The sequence below is a fragment of the Durio zibethinus genome, chromosome 1 (genome assembly GCF_047325235.1).
Source record: "Durio zibethinus cultivar Kanyao isolate XHJ-2024 chromosome 1, ASM4732523v1, whole genome shotgun sequence".
In the NCBI taxonomy this organism is placed as follows: Eukaryota; Viridiplantae; Streptophyta; class Magnoliopsida; order Malvales; family Malvaceae; genus Durio; species Durio zibethinus.
Window position 1 is genome coordinate 4,128,351 of NC_143162.1, and position 14,806 is coordinate 4,143,156.

Genomic DNA, 14,806 nt, shown 5'->3' on the forward strand with positions numbered 1-14,806 from the left:
CATATATATTATCGCTATATCAAATTGAGACGTCACATAAATTTTTTAATATATATCAACATTTTATTAAATAATCATAAAATGTCATCAAATTAACTAATAAAGTGAATTCATAGTACTGAAATAAATATAAAAATAAAAATTGAGTACTAAATTGACAATTTAACTTTTTTAGATATCAAGTTAAAAAAATATATATAGTAAAAAACTATTTTTATATTTAATCCATTAAAAAAAACGCAGTAAATGTTGACCTTGGAAAGGATACTACTAGTATTAAAACAATATAAATATCTGTAAGACCGAAAGAGAATCGTAACAATACATGATAGATCTATTACTTCGTCAGAACTAAAAAAAATTACAATGACCGTTGGAAATTACCTTTGTAAAAGTTATCTTCTTTTGGATTTGTGGCAAACAGCCCATCCCAAAAGCTGTTTTGCAACTTGTTCTGAGTCAATTTCTCTACCATGCACAAACTTCCATCGATTTTGTTTGTTTCTAAACCCTCTGGAGAAGAGGAGAGAAGGTGCTCCAATAATATTCATCATACTATGTATATTGTAACAAATTTATTTCAGGAACAATGAACAGAATGATAAATTCGACAACACCGAAGCATATCAAGATTTACACACAAAGGGTTAATTTCAGTTAGCATGGAAGGAGCTCATTTTATTTGTCAATCTGGATCCTCTTGTGAGAAGTATTCTAGAAGTAAAATCTTAAACATGTTAAAAAATGCGTTTTTAAAATCATTCGAACCAAGTTTAGTTTCATATATTCAGGTCTTCGGATTTTTCCTAATTTTTCATTAATCATATATTATTGCATACATATTGTATCTTATTACAGAAAAAAAAATCCAGCATTAATGTACTTTTATTATCTTATTAAAATAAATATATGTAATGCTATAACTACTATACTTGCGGCATGTCCATGATATATTCTTTGAGAAGAAGGAACTTATCCAATTGCAGAGATTGGAAATTATTTAATTGTTTGAAGAAGAATTCAAATATTTTAATTTATGTGGAATTTCTATCAAGCTGGACTCTCCAATAGTTGCATAAGGATATAATCAAATCTAATTTTCAAATATAACAAAATGTAAATCTCTAATATCGACTGGCATTTTCGGAACAGAACTACTCCATCAAGAAACTTGTTGAAATATTGTAAATTTATCAAGGTTTATAAAAATCCTTACCTGGCTCGGTACTTTCCTTAATTTGGAATTTTTCTATATTTGGGCAAAACAATCTATCATTTCCTACTCAAAGCATTTCAGTTACACATTTGGAGCCAACGTCCATTTTAGCTTAGCACTTTACAGGTAAGGCTCAGGAATGGGTTGCTTTATCCATGGAAAAGAAAACACTAGCTAGGCTTGCGTAAGAACTCAGCTAGACCGTCATTTAGGTGCATTTTCACCTAAAAATATTTATATATTTAAAAAGAAAAAAAAAAGAAAAAAACCATAACCTAGAGTTTGAATCCAGACTTGTAACATCCGATCTTAAAGGCAAAACATGATCAATCGAGTCAACATTCAAGGTCAAGTGTATATATATACTTCTTAACTTGAATAGACAGAAAAATGAGTACGATTCACCCACATTTTAAAGAGTTAAATTTCAATAAAATTGCACTTCGATCAATCTTTCCCCTGAACCTGAAACCAGTCACCACAAATTACTACTAAAATGTTTGTAGTATAGGGGCCATTGGGGGCTTTTCACCTACTTTTTAAGAATACCCTGGCTCAGCGTTGCATGCATTGAATGAGATGTTGATTAGGTAAGATGAAAAGACTAAATTGATTTAACAACTTGCTGTCCGCTGTGGCAACAAATTTGATGCATCTGTTAAATTCTGAAACTAATTATTAATGTTAGTAGTTAACTAAAGAAACCTGTAATATGCAGTGGAGATATATACATGAATCAATAATGAATGTATAATTTGATTTGGGACTCAAATTCTAAAGCATACTCGTTGAAAGGAGTCCGAGATCTGAATAAAGAATATATATATATATATATATATGAGATTTTGGCCAGATTATAGTGATTTGTAAGTAGAGTTAAGGCAAAAAGAAAAGAAGAGTAACAGGAGTTTTCGCAATTCTCTTGGCCAAAAATCTGAGTCACGCGAAGATATTTGTAGTAGCGAAGAACGGGAGGGGACGCGGAGGGCACTGCAGCAGCATTAAATGGAAGGGGAAGGAAAGGATGTAGTACAAAATGACCATTGCTCTTTGTGGTACGACTTCACATATATCACCATCTATTCTTTGTAATCACACGGCCTACCTGCAGATTTACGTTGAAATCCTGACATATGGACGTGGATCGAGAGGGGTCCACCTATCAGATAGTAAGCTTCAATTATTGATTTTTTATTTAAAAACTTAGGGATAACGGGAGTTATCTATCTCATTTCATGATCATAATATATCATAAATCTCTTTTGAAAACTTATAAATTGATTATCAATAAAGATCGTTAACAGAGAAAATTGAAGCTAAATCTTTTTTTTTTTTTTTTGAGAACTCATAAACTGATTATAAATGAAAATTTGTTAACAGAGAAAATTAAATCTAAATTCTTTTAAATTTTTTTTAGAACTTATAAATTTATTTTTAATAAAAAAAATGTTAAAAGACGCTCCATTCTTTTCACTTGAGCCAACTTTTGTTGGCAATTATTGATTTTAAAAACTCTTAATTTCTTTTTTTTGTAAAATTGTGTTCTTAGTTTAATTAATAGTAAAATGTTTTTGTTAATAAATCAATAAACTGTGAGATCCCTAACAGCTAATAATATTTCGTGGTTGTATCAGATTTCTTATATCAATCATTTTATTAAAAAAAAAAAACAACAATTATATGATATACTAATTAGAATTATTTTATACATGGAATTTCAATATTGACATCAGACTCTCACACTATATGCAGATGTACTTCATAGTTTGTCAGTTTCTTGAAGTCATACGGTTATTTGAGATTTTCAAGTATGAGCTATTATACATTGCAAAGGAATAGGTAGGTTAATTTCCCTCTCTCTCTCTCTCTCTATATATATATATATATGTATGTATATATATACACTTTGATAATTTGAAATACTGTTGAGTGTTGACAATCATGAGTTTGATCATAACATATAATGGGCATAGTTAGGGGCAGTCCAGAGTTGAATTTCTTACTATAGCCAAGCAAGCCTTGGACTAGGTATGTAGCAAATTTAAAGGTTATCATTATTGTAGATCTTCAGTTTACTTTGCAGATAAAAGTATGAACAATTATATGTCGGAAGTTTCATATCGAGCTAATAGTCACTAGTACTTGATACATAGGACCGACACTATAACCAGGGTAGATAGTGTGTATAAATAGCTATCAGACAAATATACGAACATTAAATTTTCAACATAATTTAATTTGCGATAACTGATCAGTCCTGTTGATGAACATGTAGGGAATTGTCTGCATCCCCAGCTGAACCTTTCCAGGGAGCTTGATGGCCTCTTTCCCAGTACTTGACATTTTTTTCCAGGGAGATTGAGTGATTCAGTTTGCTCTTCAATACAATCACCACTACTTCAACAGCTCAGGTTTTAGCAATTACACTCATTTTCATTTCTAGAAAAGTCATCTCCAGACACAGAAAGAGTGACGAGTCTTAACATTTTGTCTATATAATTATCAATATTCGTCACTAAAAAGTATTCACCCTTACCTTAATTGATTCCCAAGAGTCATGAGTATTAATTAGAGACACGCTTATGACCATACACTAGCCAGGTCAATCTTGTTCACTACAAAAAGCAACAAGACTTTCAACTCTTAGGTAAAAGACTTCACTAGCTCCTCTTTTAGATTCATTACTACTTTGGTGTTCTTAGTAATTACTTGACCATCGGAACCGGCACATATGTATGTATCCGCCGTCTTTTGTTTTTGTCTTACATAAATCTTCTCATCAAGTTCTTATTGTGCAGATTAGGCGATAAAACAACCGTTGAAAAACTTTGCAAATCACCAACAGCAATGCGGGTATAGCAGTTGAGTTAGGTGCAGCAACGAATGACCACTCAGTTTAAGAATGTATCAAAACGAACAATCGTTTAGGCCAAAGATCCAAGACCCAGAGGGCTTGGTGGTCGCTAGTCCTAGCCAAACGGGGTCGGAATTGAGATCCATTGGTACCCACGAAGGAGCCAAAGTGAGTGTCAGCAGCACTCAGCTGAGCTGAGCAGAGGGACACAGCGAGAAAGTGGGATAGGCGGTCAAAAAGGTAGGATGCGATGCACTGTACACGAGTCAGCCACTTACGTCCCCCTCTCTCCAGCATTTTTCGTCGTCTTGCCTTTAACCACGTGTCCCTCATTCATTACTCTTCTTCTCTCTCTCTTCTCTGCTGCTAGAATTCTCTTACCATACGTGTGGCTTCCCACTATTTTGTCCGAACCAGTGAAACGAGACGACTTCCCCTCTCTCTTTCTCTCTCTCACGCAAACTCCACAGTTTCACTCCCGAAAACTCAAAACGGAGGAAACAAATTCTCTAGCCTAGCTTAGACTAACTTTAGCAATTTAGAGAAGTTAAAGAGAAAAATAAGGAAAAGAAAGGTTAATGTAATAGAATACGTATATTTATACACCACTCGCAACATAGATGGGACCATTTTCCTGTGCTTAAATTCGAGTTTTTCGTGGACGACACGATCCGAGTCTGCCGCTCTCTTCTCTCTCTCTCTCTCTTTTTCTTTAAAACTTTTTCAGTCTCTCTTTTTTAGCTTCTCTTTTCTACTCTTTCCTTTTTTTTGCTATTGTATTTTTTAAAAAATCGACATGGAAATGGAGGATCATCATCATCATCATCAATATGGGATGCCTGATCTTAGGCAACTACTCAACAGAAGACCAACCCATTTCCAAGCAATTCCACGGGGTCCCGAGTTATTCTCATCCGGCAATCTGAATCTGCCGCCACCGCAGCAACCCCACCATCAACACCACCACCCCCACTTTGATATGATGCAAATGTTGGGTCGACAAGTTGGTCATGAGTTGATCCCTCGTGGGCTTCATCACGAGTTCCCTTCTGAAGCTACTGCTAATAATGCTACTCCCATGGCTGCTGTTGCTGTCACTATTGCTTCAACTCCTAGTGCCAGTTGTGGGTTTGATGGTGAAGCTACTGCTTTTGGTGGTGAGGGAGGAACTGTAAGATGGCCTAGACAAGAGACTTTAACACTTCTTGAGATCAGATCTCGTCTTGATCCCAAGTTCAAAGAAGCTAATCAAAAGGCTCCTTTGTGGGATGAAGTTTCCAGGTATGCACTAATATACTAACATACCCTAATTCTCTCTCTCTTTTTTTTTTCGTCTTCTTTCCCTCTTTCATTGGCAAAGGGTTTATATGTTTTAATTATTATAATGGGTTCCTTTTCTTTCATTGTTACTAGCTCTAGTGATATGAAATGGTTTTTTTTTTTCTTCTTACAAGGTTTAAGCAACAAAAATAATAAGGCCCTAGTTTGCTCATTTTCTTTCTCTTTTTTTTTTTTTTTGAAGAACACATTTTCATTCTTACTATTACACTAAAAAAAAAATGCATTTCTTTACTTTATCATGATTGCACAGCTTTCTTTCTTTCTTTCTTTCTTTAAATTTGTACTATTCAATTTCATGGTAGGATCGAGTGGGCTTAGCTGTCGCCGTTATATGATTTTCAACATAAAAACATGTGGCTTAATTTATGTTAAAAAAAAATGACTTCCCATTGTGTTTCTTGCTGTTATTATTAGAGAAAACTTTTGAAACAAATTCATGGTTTTAGGAAAAGGACTACACTGTGAACAAGTTCAGTTCAGAACCAGGCATAGTGTTAACTCTGCTAGTCTTCTTTGCAACCGTTTTTCTGGGGTTTCTACTTTATTTTATTTAAAAAAAAGAATGTCTTATCATTTCAATCTTCAACTTACTTGTTTTTCCTTTGAAAATGTGCTGTCTTCATTTTTGTGCAAGTTTTTACTGGTTTTTTTGCTATAAATATGACTAACCTTTTGAATGTTTAAGTACAAATCTACTAGTTTTATCTGTGAAAAGACGTTTTATTAGTCTCTATTAAAAACCCATCTTTGTTTGCAATTTTGAATGGTCAATTATATTCTTCGTTGAGTTAACTGCAAAATGCTCAGCAAGGGAAAATACAGTTTTTTCGTAACATTGGCAAAAAAATCACATAATCTTTTAATGGTAATCTCTTTTTTTTCTTTTTTTTTCATTTAACAAATTTGAATTAGGGTTCCTCTCCATTCATAATTATTTTTAGATTTAAAATTTTAATTTATTAAATTGCCATTTCTTTTTTTTTTTTTTTTTGGGCTTGTTGCTGTAGGATTATGTCTGAGGAACATGGGTACCAAAGGAGTGGGAAAAAATGCAGAGAGAAATTTGAAAACTTGTATAAGTATTATAAAAAGACAAAGGAAGGGAAAGCTGGAAGACAAGATGGTAAGCACTATAGATTCTTTCGCCAACTTGAAGCTCTATATGGAGAGAACAGCAATTCAGTTTCAGTCCCAGAAACTCACCTAGTTGGGAACAATTGTCGGTTTCATGGTACTCCCAACAGCAATACTCAAGCAAATCAAGAGCTGTATCACTCTCAAAAGCTCTGTGATAATCTTAGCCTATCTAATTCCTCAGAATTTGACACTTCGTCCTCAGATGACAATGATTTAAGCACTGCAGCGGCAATGGAGAATGATTCATCAGAGAAGCGGAAAAAGAAAAGAGGTAGTAGGAACTGGAAAGCAAAGATAAAAGAGTTTATTGACTCACAAGTAAGGAAGTTAATGGAGAGGCAAGAGGCATGGCTAGAGAAATTGACAAAGATTCTTGAGCAAAGAGAGCAAGAGAGGGTTTTAAGGGAGGAAGAATGGAGGAAAGAAGAAGCAGCCAGGATAGATAGAGAGAACGAGTTCTGGGCTAAAGAGAGAGCCTGGATTGAAGCTCGTGATGCTGCTTTAATGGAGGCCTTGCAAAACCTGACAGGAAAACAATTGAAGGCTGCATCATCTGAGGAGCTAATGGCAACTGAAATTCTAAACCACAGTGAAAACCAGAATGAGAATGGAAGTGAAACAATAAACAACACCGTTAAGGCAGATGGTTGGCAAGAATCTGAGACTTCTAGGCTAATACAGCTTAGAACCATCATGGAATCGAGGTTTGAACAAGTAGGGTGTTCAGAAGAGATTATTTGGGAGGAAATAGCTGCTAAGATGGCTTGTTTAGGCTTTTACAGGAGTGCTTTAATGTGCAAAGACAAATGGGATAGCATTGGTGCTTACCTAATGAAAACCAAGGAGAGTAACAAAAAACGCAAGGAGAACTCAAGAGGCTGTGGTTATCATCAGAACAATGAACAGTCCCTCTACAGGGAAAGAAGAGCATACTGCGAAATTAATAAGCAAGGACCTGAGACAGTGAGACTCCAAGCAAATGATGGCTCTTCCCCTTCTAACTCTAACGTTGGCAATGCTGTAAATGATAGCTGCTTTCCCTTCCTGATTGCTGATGGAGAGAATTTGTGGGAGAACTATGGTTTGAAGCTCAGCAGAGGAGAAAACCAGTAAGTTGAAAACAAAAAAAAAAATGACAGATTTCACAATTATTCTAATCCTACATGAGATATATGCAATGGGTACTGGCGAATGAGGGAATTGCTGACTCGTTAAGAGGTAAGAGAATGTTTGACAACTGTACACTCTCTTTTAAGAGGGGATTTACAATGTATAAGTAAGGTTGAGCTGACTGATGAGAATTTTATGTATAGCAATTTGTGTTTTATTTGGATCTTAGAAAGTGCACATTTAAGATTAAGTAATACTAATATTGGATTAATGAGTTTAATATCTGGCTGGCGATAGAGCCAAAAAAAAAAAGCCTTAAATAATGCTCTAAAACACTGATTTCTTCATCTTAACATTTCTGAAAAGCTTTCGCGCTATGCATGGAAATATGATTATATATGTTAGTTCTTCATCAGTTTCTTTCTTTCTTTCATATTTACTGATCATTTGTTGGGTAGTTGAAAATTTTCTGTCTTTATATGCAACATGTGCATGAGAGCATTTGCCCCCACGTGTGCGAAAGTTTATGTACAAGTTTCTCTGCAGTACGGTGCATAGGCTAAGGAAACAGTGACTTAGATCAGATTATAAACCAGAAATAAATCTTTCAGATGGTCTTTTTGCAGTGCCTTAAGTCAAATTTTTGTACCAAAGAAGTAGGTTGATGACTGCATGTGGTTTTTAAGGGGGTTGCTCCAATGCTGCTCAGCTTTTTTAGTACTAAATCTCTGAAGACTTGTCGATTAAATGACATCATATTCCTATTTTTTTATTCGAAGTTATGAAGATTTGAATTCTAAACTTTAAAATTAAAAATTTAATATTTTATCATCGTATCATATCTCTGTCAGCACATATTTATAGTTTTGATCATTAGAATCACGACAAAAACACTTTTAACCATAGTAATTAACCGATAGTCATGAATGAAGTTTTCCATTATTTTCCACCAAGATATTGTTAGGTGTACAAAGAGTTTGGCATTACGAGTAAATGTTAGAAGGCAAGTTTGTGTAGTGAACTCGAAATTCATAGGAAGAGGATTGCAGATAAAAGTTCATAAAACTATGCTCCCTTGATACACGGCCAGTTGCCCTTCACAACAATGTCGGCTGATAACTTATTCAACAACAAAAAAAAAAGCTTTTACATTCAATCCAACAAGAAATGTTTATCTTTCAAAGTACCTTGATTGGAAATTATATAGTCGGTGGGTAGATAATAATAAGTAAAAATAAATAATATAGCAGCTTTCCCTTTTTTGTCTGTATGAAACTTTTTGGCTGTTAACATCAAAAGATCAGTAAGAAGCAAATAATCAAATTAACAAAAAACAACAATGTACTCAAATGAAAAGAAACTTGTTTTGAAAGCGACGTATGTATTTATGTTCAGCAGTTAACTTTTGATTTAATTTGATATATCTCATGTTTAAGGCTTTACAATAGAGAGAATGGAAAATGAAAGGGATGAAAATTTTAATCGCCACTGTCTCTATTTAATTTGGTAGAATGTTAGATTCTTAATTTTAGTAACCAAAGTTCAGATTTTGCTAGTCTCAAATATAACAAGAAAAAAATATATTTTTTATGTCCTTTCCCATCCTTAAGTTTTTATGAAGAATGAGAAGATAAAATGCTTAACTTTGCTTGTGGATGACGTGTTTAAGGTCCGTGCCGAATATAGTTTGAGATTATTAACAAATCCCAGCTGAGTTTCCCATTTGTTGACTAATACTAATTAGGAATAAAGTACAAGCTAGATATGGTGAAGCACAAAAGATTCTTTGTTAGACAAATGCTGGCTTTTATAAAGCGGCAAATTCCAATGAATTATTCTAATATAAGCTTATATGAGGTTGGCAATGCTGCAAAATGGTGGAAAAGAAAATGTTGATGATGATAAAAAAAAATGTTATATAATTAATGAAATATTGGAATCAGGGTGTTTACTAATCAGGATCCTTTGATCATTTTCAAAAAAAGCATCACTTTTTCACTTGAAATTTGAAAATGAAAGGCATTCTAGAAGAGTAGAAACTTTGCTTAAATGAAGCCCCAAAATGAATACTTAAATTAAAGTATAAAAGCGACATTTGAACTTTTTGGTGGTCTCCTCATGACCATTAAATTTCCTTACAATAATGATATTTCTCCATCAACTCCATGAATGCATAAAAGGGAAAACCACAATATCAGCACAGGTAAATAGCTAGCATTGAATATATATATATAAGAAGCTTTATTTGAAATGTAAACATGTTTGAGTGTTGGAAAAAATACTTTGTATGTATAAATGGATGGATACCAAATTATGAAGAGAAAGAGATGATATTGCTCGTGCCTTCAATGAAAGCTTTCACTTTTGTAGGAATTAAATATTTCATGTACATATACTCCATTATGATCTCCAACACTTGCGTCGAGTAGTGTTTCTTTTCTTTCCAGACAGGCACTGGCCGTACATAGGAAAGAGTAAAGAAGCTTCGCACACTAGAAGGGACCAAAGAAAGGAGAGACGTAGCAGTCATTATCACAGCAACCCTTCTTTTATCAGCTTTTTTCTTCTTTTTGTGTGCGTGTGTTTGCCTCTTTCCTGAATCCTAAACCAAGCTTGGTTGTTCCAAGGCGTAGAGACAGTTCCAGTGCACTAGCAGTCATAGGAAACGATATTATACATTACTAAGCAATACCATCCCTTTTGGTGATGCCATTTGATGTGACTGGTTACTGGAAATTAACCGAAAATTTCTGCCATCTCAAAAACACTTTACCCCATATTGGGAAGCCTACCTTTTCATCCAGTTTTCTGTATCTTTGGCCAGAAATAGCAAACCCACCACTATAGAAATCTGAAACACTGACACTACCGATAATTTACGTGATCGAATTTATTCGAGTTCTTCTAAAATATAGTATCACCTTCCATATAATAAGCAGCACCTACTAAAAGCCCCTTCTAGGGCATATCAGTTTGACGTGCCAATTAACCATTCTTGACCTCTCTCTCAATATCTATGTTTTACCTTTTAGTATATAAAAATTTGAAAGAAGAATGTATAGGTTATCATTGATGTAAACCCTGATAAGAACCTTTATATTGCAACTGGATGATAACAGGTCGACACTCGAATGGCTTCCCAGTGAGTTCTCGGTACCCCTTTGCCATGGAATGATAAAAGCTGCAGTTTTACTTTGGTTTGGTTCCAAGGGAAGTTGGAAAATGGTTATTTTATGTAATATATTCTCATGATAATATTGTAAACAAAACAAACTCTATCGTTCATGAACTTGGCCTATGGAATATAAGAACATTAACTTGTCACATAAATGAAGCGAGTGATTTGCCAATGTGAAGTGAAGGGGAAAAAAAGGCAATCCTGATGCAGAATTTATATACTGGTAATGGACAGCGTAGAATTTTGATAGAAAATAATTAATCAGTGAAAGAGTGAAGAGTGAATATAAGCCACACCATGAATTAAATAAAGGAATTTGCTAATGATTAGTTAACATTCTATTTATAGTAATATCCTTTCATGAAATGTGGTAATTGACAATTAATATGTTAATTACCAATGCAATAAAAGAAAATATTACTTTATAAATCATCTCTGGATCTTACTGTGCAGACAAATTTTGTTTCCAAATTAGGTACAGATGATCAGGCCAGCCAGGAATCCAATCCAATGAGCGCCTTAAGTGATTTACTAGCTTGGTTTCTGGACCAATCAGGAGCTGGGCTTTGGCGAGCAAAATTCTCTGAGGCATTATATCTTGCTAAAAGGGCCTGGGCATACTATGATAATATTAATAAAATATTGAACCCAGCCCATAATGCAGTACTTCACTTACCGCCTTTAGGGTTTTCTTTTGCTTCTAGTTCTCTCTCTTTGACTTTTTTTTTTTTTTCTAGGTTCGTTTCAGAAGTTTATCAACGACCACGACTACATGATCCGCACTTTTGTGCCAACCTAAGCTATATATACTTCATACAGAGGGAAGAAAAATTTGCTTAGAGCAGGCCGAACATCATTGCAACACCTATCTCTGATCAAAGGTTTTGCCAAGAAATAATCAGAATGAAAAGCTTCTCCATCACTTACCATGTCAAAAAAAAGAACCCGGTTACTGGTTCACAACCTAATACCGCAACGGCCATTTCAAGATTGCTCTCGAGGGTCTTATGTAGTAAATAGGATTATGATTAAACGAATCAAGAAAAGCAACAATTCCATACCAATCAAAAATAAAAGAATAGAACCAAATCATGTTTGTGCTAAAATGCGGTCTTAAACTCATTTATATAATAAGCAGAGAATATTGTTTTTAACTGAAATAAACAAAACTCATCCACACTCAACAAGCACAAAGGCTCCCCAAGCTTATTTGTCTCATTTTACCCGGTAAATTCAATGAGAAATCAAAGAAACCTCCAAAAAACCCCTAAAAGCCTAATATCCATAAGGCAATTTACTCTGCAAATTATGACACATTAGACCACAAGCCTAAATTCTTAGTATTTGTAGTCTTTGACATGGAGGCTCTCTGCAGCCCCCTCACCAAGCCTTGCATCACCCTTGTAGCTACCAAGAGTAGCCTCGGAGTTAGCCTTGCACCTAATGAGAAAAGCATCTTGGGCCTTCTTCAGATTCTCCTCCTTCCCAGCCCAGGCCTTGAGAGTGCTCTGCTGAAGGGCACGTCCAAATGAGAATGAAAGCGACCATGGCTTCTTGGTCTGGAGCTTGTTCATGGCATTAAGGTTAATGGTAGCCTCCTCCTCACTTTGTCCACCAGACAAGAATACAATAGCAGGGACGGCAGGAGGGACAGTTCGCTGCAAGGCACGGACAGTGTACTCGGCAATAACCTCTGGTGCAACCTTCGGGGAATCAGAACCAGGGGTCACCATGTTAGGCTTCAAAAGTGTACCCTCAAGCATGACATGGTGGTCATTTAGAGCCTTATAACAAGCAGCAAGGACACGCTCTGTCACCTCAGCACATTTTTTAATGTCATGTGGTCCATCAACAAGGATTTCAGGTTCGACAATGGGGACAAGGCCACACTGCTGGCAGATGGCAGCATACATGGCTAGCCCATTGGCATTTTCTTGGATTCCAAGTTCAGTTGGCTCATTAGGGCCAATCTTAAGAACAGCACGCCATTTGGCAAAGCGAGCACCAGCTTCGTAGTACTTCTGGCATCGCTGGGCGAGGCCATCAAGACCCTGGGTAAAAGTTTCACCATTGGTTCCATTAAGCTCAACGGTACCCTTGTCGACTTTAATGCCGGGGAGTACACCACCTTCCTTCAAAAGATCAACGAAGGGCTTCCCTGCAATCAAAAGCCAATTATCAGAAACCAACAACAAACCATACATTCTTTAAAAAAAATGCATAACGAGCATGTTTAGTAATTATACCAGAAGCGGTTTTTTGATAGAGGGTTTCCTCAAAGAGAATAACACCACTGAGGTACTGGAGAGCTCCGGGAGTAGTGAAGAGAAGCTCACGGAGAGCACGCCTGTTTTCTTCAACATTCTCTACATTAACGCTGGAAAGACGCTTGCCGATTGTGCCAGTGGATTCATCGGCAGCAAGGATACCCTTTCCAGGGGTGCCAATGTAGGCAGCGTTTTTAGCTAGCTCATCTGCAAGATTGTTTATGAAAAAAATTCAAGCCATCAATTCACCATTAAAGGGTTAAGAAACAGATATCCAAAAATGGAGAAACTAAAGTAACCTAAGCGTGAATGTATAACGTTCAGTAATCTCAGATCTACATGCAAACAGATCTAGCTTTTTTAGATACCATAAAAATTAACCAAAAAAGCAAGTTGATTGGATTTTAATTAATAATTAGGAAAAATGTATTATGTTTCTTTCTATTAAAGATTTATTATGTTTCTTTCTATTAAAGAGAACGGAAAAATAGATTTAGTTAATGCCAACTCAATATCCGATCGCAAGAAAGCCCAACCTGATCTATTAGTCAACTAACGAAGCTTTCTCGTCAAATTATCAAACATCAGACAGATTAGACCAAGAAACTAAAGAAGAAACTAAGATCGATCAAAGAGATTGTTAAGATTATTATAAACATAAAATTAACACCAAGAATGCAAAAAAGAAAAACAAATCGAATGAGAAAGAGAAGAGAGATTACCGGCATATTTGCTAATGAAGCAAGACATGATTGAAAGGTAAACGAGAGAAAGGTAAGAGACTTTGTTTGGTTAAAAAAGAGAGAGAAGGAACAGAGCGAAATGTGGAGGGTTTAGGGTTTTTAAAAGGGAAAGTAGGAGGGTAAAATGGGCAATGAATGAAAGAAAGTCAAGTGAGTGGGTAGGTGTGGGGGTTAGTTTCGAGATTGTCGCTATTTCTGTTCTCCCGTTTCCAAAGTAAATTAGTAACGGTGTACGGCCGTTGAATCTTTCCTCGTGGCCACAGTTTTTTTTTTTTGCTTCTTTCTTTTACTCTTTTACCCCCACCGAATTTTGCATTTACCTCTCTGTATTTCATCCTTGCCTTGGCCAACCAAAAAAAAAAAAAACCACATTTCACCTTGGCCTTCCCTTGCCTTTTTCTTTTTCTTAAATTTGATTATTAATATGTGTTTGTATTTCTAATTTGTAGCAATATGAATAAAGGTGAAGTTTAGTCTATGTTACATTAAATTTAATATTGAATTTAAAATTTAATTCGTTAATTTATATAATTATTTTTAAAAATAATATTAACACATCAAATTTTTAATTTTTAATTTTCACAACTTTTTAATCTATAATGATATTTTTATAAGATATAATTAAATTCAAAACAACTATATTCTATGATGAATTATTAGCTATTATAAAAGAGAATGAAAATATTTGTATATTTAATTCAAAAGTTAGATTCAAATTTTTTAAAACTTTTTCAATGAAAATTTTAGATTTCATTTTAATATTAAACATCTGCTTGATAATTATGATTAAGTCATCTACGTAAAAGAATTTGTAACATCTACGAAAAATGAATTTATGATTGGATTATTAAGTCATCATTAAATTCAAGGAAATAAAATGTAAGAATTTTTATTTCCACTTTTCTTGGGCTTGTCGCATGGATATTAACCGAAGGTCAGAATTGGAAATAAACACTGAAA

At 34.7% G+C, this 14,806-nt stretch overlaps 2 protein-coding genes across 2 annotated transcripts; one reads left to right on the forward strand and one right to left on the reverse strand.

The window, feature by feature from the left end:
• The first annotated feature begins 3,966 nt into the window (after positions 1-3,966).
• Positions 3,967-8,032, forward strand: LOC111310990 (trihelix transcription factor PTL-like). Its single transcript, XM_089758360.1, has 2 exons — positions 3,967-5,351; positions 6,419-8,032. Exons 1-2 carry the CDS (start codon positions 4,867-4,869, stop codon positions 7,659-7,661), a joined length of 1,728 nt encoding a protein of 575 aa, XP_089614486.1. The 5' UTR covers positions 3,967-4,866; the 3' UTR covers positions 7,662-8,032.
• A 3,898-nt stretch (positions 8,033-11,930) lies between these two features.
• LOC111311753 (fructose-bisphosphate aldolase 6, cytosolic-like) lies at positions 11,931-13,970 on the reverse strand. Its single transcript, XM_022911424.2, has 3 exons — positions 13,826-13,970; positions 13,083-13,310; positions 11,931-12,994 (listed from the first exon to the last, which is right to left on the reverse strand). The coding sequence occupies exons 1-3, from the start codon at positions 13,851-13,853 to the stop codon at positions 12,174-12,176; spliced, it is 1,077 nt and encodes a 358-aa protein (XP_022767159.2). The 5' UTR covers positions 13,854-13,970; the 3' UTR covers positions 11,931-12,173.
• Positions 13,971-14,806: the final 836 nt, after the last annotated feature.